The sequence below is a fragment of the Orycteropus afer genome, unplaced genomic scaffold (genome assembly GCF_000298275.1).
Source record: "Orycteropus afer afer isolate SDZICR_OR568_19922 unplaced genomic scaffold, OryAfe1.0 scaffold00292, whole genome shotgun sequence".
In the NCBI taxonomy this organism is placed as follows: domain Eukaryota; kingdom Metazoa; phylum Chordata; class Mammalia; order Tubulidentata; family Orycteropodidae; genus Orycteropus; species Orycteropus afer.
In genome coordinates, this window is record NW_006921879.1 from 4,050,804 (window position 1) to 4,054,344 (window position 3,541).

The window sequence follows — 3,541 nt, forward strand, 5'->3', positions numbered from 1 at the left end:
CTAGGGCCGGACCGGGGACGGAACCTAGACCGCCAGAAGGGGCCCGGCCAGGTTGTTTGGGGTGTCATGGGTGCCTAGTGGTGTTCTAGGGAAGGTAGCTTGCGTTTCTTTTCATCACGATCCCTGCGTGTGGCGAGGGAAATGACGGGCCGCACGCGTTCCGAGAGCCTGTCTTCCAAGCCCCTGCCTTGGTTCTTAAGCTCTTCTCCTTTTCTCTCACTACTCATTGTAGGAGCTGGAAGCGATCAAAGCTCGAGTCAGGGAGATGGAGGAAGAAGCTGAAAAGCTAAAAGAGCTGCAGAATGAGGTAGAGAAGCAGATGAATATGAGCCCACCTCCAGGCAATGGTGAGTAACTGGCGGTTGCACGCGGACCTCGGGTGCTCGCATTGGAAGGATTGCGGGAAGTAAGAATACTGTGGGATTAGGTGCCGGGACATTGGAGGTGCTGTCTCAGGAATTACTGGGCTGGTACCGAGGTCATACTCTATTGTGTGTTCTCCTGACCTTTGTGAGACAACCCATGTTTTGATGATGGTAGTTTTGTACTTCTCTTTGTCCATGTTATAAATGTGTTGCTCTTTGTTCTTAGTCTATCTCTGTATTTCTTTGATGAGGTTGCTAGCTGGCATTTGACCTTCAAGTCTTATAATGTTTCTACTTTCAGTTATTTCTTTTAGTTAATAAGAATTTTAAGAGTGCTCAGCTATTGGGGGCTTCTCCTTTGTAGTGTAGCAATGTAGTCTCAGCCCACTTAATTTTGTTCGGTTTTCAAGATCTTTAAACTCAAGCAATTCAGTAGGCTGTTGATTTAGGGGCCAGGACTTCTTGTGATGTTCTTAAGATTGTAGTAATTTATTGCTTGATTTGTCAAATTATTCCTTAATTTGGTTACACCTACTATGTACTAGGCACTATTCTGCGTAATGAGTATAGCAGGGAACAGAAAAGATCAAAATCTGCTTTCATTGAGCTTCCATTCTAGAGGTGGTGTAGGAATGGAGCTTGTATGTTGGTCAAGTAAAAAAGAAACATTTCTTAATTGTTTTTTTTCTCAAAGCTGGCCCAGTGATCATGTCCATTGAGGAGAAGATGGAGGCTGATGCCCGTTCTATTTATGTTGGCAATGTATGTGCCCTGTTTGGGGTTTAGGAGGTGGGGGAGAAGCTCTTATCTTGGGGATATACCTACTAGGAGACTTTTGAAGGGGATATCTCCCAGACAGGTGATGGGTTTGTGGGGAGTGGGATGGGGGTTTGGGAGAACGTAAAAAGTGATAGACTGATTAACAGATGCTCTAAGGTTAGAAGGAAAAAATTAGTTCCTTAGAGAACCAGATTCGATGGGTCTTTATGTATATGATAGCCTAACCCAAGGCTAGGCAGGGAACCTGTTGAGATAGGAGTTGGAGTATCTGTGAAATCTACCCCCCTCCCCAAATCAGGTGGACTATGGTGCGACAGCAGAAGAGCTGGAAGCGCACTTTCATGGCTGTGGTTCAGTCAATCGTGTTACAATACTCTGTGACAAATTCAGTGGCCATCCCAAAGGGTAAGTAGAGGGGAGTAAGTTAAGATCACATTTTACGTAGTTGAAAAATAGATTGTTTTTAATTGTAAATAAATTGTAAATAGTAAGTCACTTGCTATTAAGATATGGGATTGATACTGATAAATATCCCATAGCACATAAATCCATTTAGGGGCCAGACAGTTAACAAAGATGAAGTGGGCCAAGTATAGGTAGATTCATGAACTGGAAGAAGACAGACATCTTCTAGTTCTAGCTGGTTGAATTCCCCCTTAGTATCCTATTTTATAGTTTTCCTAGAAATTTTGATTAAAATACTGTATTTAAAATATTTTTGAGAAATTATGAATATAAATACATTGCCTAACAAGTTATATTTGCAAGTTGAATTTGACCTATGAGCTATTTGCAATCTCAGATGGGTAAAGTGATAATTACCTCTTTTTCAGGTTTGCATATATAGAGTTTTCAGACAAGGAGTCAGTGAGGACCTCCTTGGCCTTAGATGAGTCCCTTTTTAGAGGAAGACAAATCAAGGTAAGCACCATGCCCATTGCTTTTGTGGTTTTACAATTTTATGTAAACTCTGCAGGTTGCTCTAAGGCTTTCTATTGTATGTCCCTCATTCCCAGGTGATCCCAAAACGAACCAACAGACCAGGCATCAGCACAACAGACCGAGGTTTCCCACGAGCGCGCTACCGTGCCCGGACCACCAACTACAACAGTTCCCGCTCTCGATTCTACAGTGGATTCAACAGCAGGCCCCGGGGTCGTGTCTACAGGTCAGGATAGATGGGCTGCTCCTCTCCCCCGCCTCCCATGAGCCCTGTATGCGTCTTTCTCTCCATCTGAGGAACTCCCCCCCCCACCTTGGTCTCCAGGGACTTGGTCTCCTGCCTGTGCAGGGTGAGGAAGGTAGTTGGAGGCCAGGCCAGGAGGCCAGTCTCGTCATCTTTTCTGGACCAGAAATTGGTGATAAGGGCTGGATTCTCTCCAGTCTGTTCTGAGAGATGCTTCCTCCCCAGCCACCACCACCCCTTGGGAATAGAAGCAGTGAGGGTGTTTACATGGAAGGCCAGAAAGAAGAGGGCCTGCCGAGAGTACTACTTGGACATTTTATTACTTTTCTCAGTTAGGGAGGGGTTGAAGTTTGAACCTCTCTTGGAAGACTACTATCCTCCCCAGCAGCCATGTGGGAGAATATTGAGATACTTAACTCTTCAGCTGAGCCAGTCTTTCGTAAGATTAATGTTCTCACTGGGTATAGCCCATGTTTCTGCTTTACTTTGGTCTTTTTGCATTGGATTAGGTGGGTTAGACATACAGCTTTTGTTTTCATAAAATCAGCCAATCTGTTTCCAGAAGTTACGGAGATCTGTTGGTGAGGGCCTAGGGTTTAAGAGCTATGAACTAGAAACTGAATAAGCAGTGGGTCCTCTTTTTTTACCCTATATCTTGTGTGCATTTTTTTATTACCATTGTTTACCAAAGTATGCTTCCAATCCCCTGCCCACTTTCAAGTGTATCTGTTTTGGGGATTATGGGGTGCATTTTAGGAGCTTGAAAACTTCTTTTCCCCTTCCCTTCACAGTAACTGGGGTAGGGGTCCATGGGGAGGGGCTTGACTAAAATAGCCTGTGAACATGTTAACACCTAACTCTCCTTCTTTCTTCCAGGGGCCGGGCTAGAGCGACATCATGGTATTCCCCTTACTAAAAAAAAAAGTGTGTATTAGGAGGAGAGAGAGGAAAAAAAGGAAAGAAGGAAAAAAAAAAAAAAAAAAAATAAAAAAAAAAAAAAGAAAAACAGAAGATGACCTTGATGGAAAAAAAAAAATATTTTTTAAAAAAAAGATATACTGTGGAAGGGGGGAGAATCCCATAACTAACTGCTGAGGAGGGACCTGCTTTGGGGAGTAGGGGAAGGCCCGGGGAGTGGGGCAGGGGGTGCTCATTCACTCTTGGGATTCGTCATGGACACGTCTCAACTGCGCAAGCTGCTCCCTATGTT

At 44.1% G+C, this 3,541-nt stretch overlaps 1 protein-coding gene across 1 annotated transcript in view; it reads left to right on the top strand.

Moving 5' to 3' along the window:
- LOC103205789 (polyadenylate-binding protein 2) overlaps window positions 1-3,247 on the top strand; it is a 15,810-nt gene extending 12,563 nt beyond the window's left edge. Inside the window, exons 3-8 of the mRNA XM_042782347.1 lie at window positions 233-347; window positions 1,060-1,127; window positions 1,444-1,550; window positions 1,979-2,066; window positions 2,162-2,313; window positions 3,208-3,247. Coding sequence (XP_042638281.1) covers window positions 233-347; window positions 1,060-1,127; window positions 1,444-1,550; window positions 1,979-2,066; window positions 2,162-2,313; window positions 3,208-3,247 — 570 coding nt within the window. The remainder of the gene's footprint in view (window positions 1-232; window positions 348-1,059; window positions 1,128-1,443; window positions 1,551-1,978; window positions 2,067-2,161; window positions 2,314-3,207) is intronic.
- Window positions 3,248-3,541: the final 294 nt, after the last annotated feature.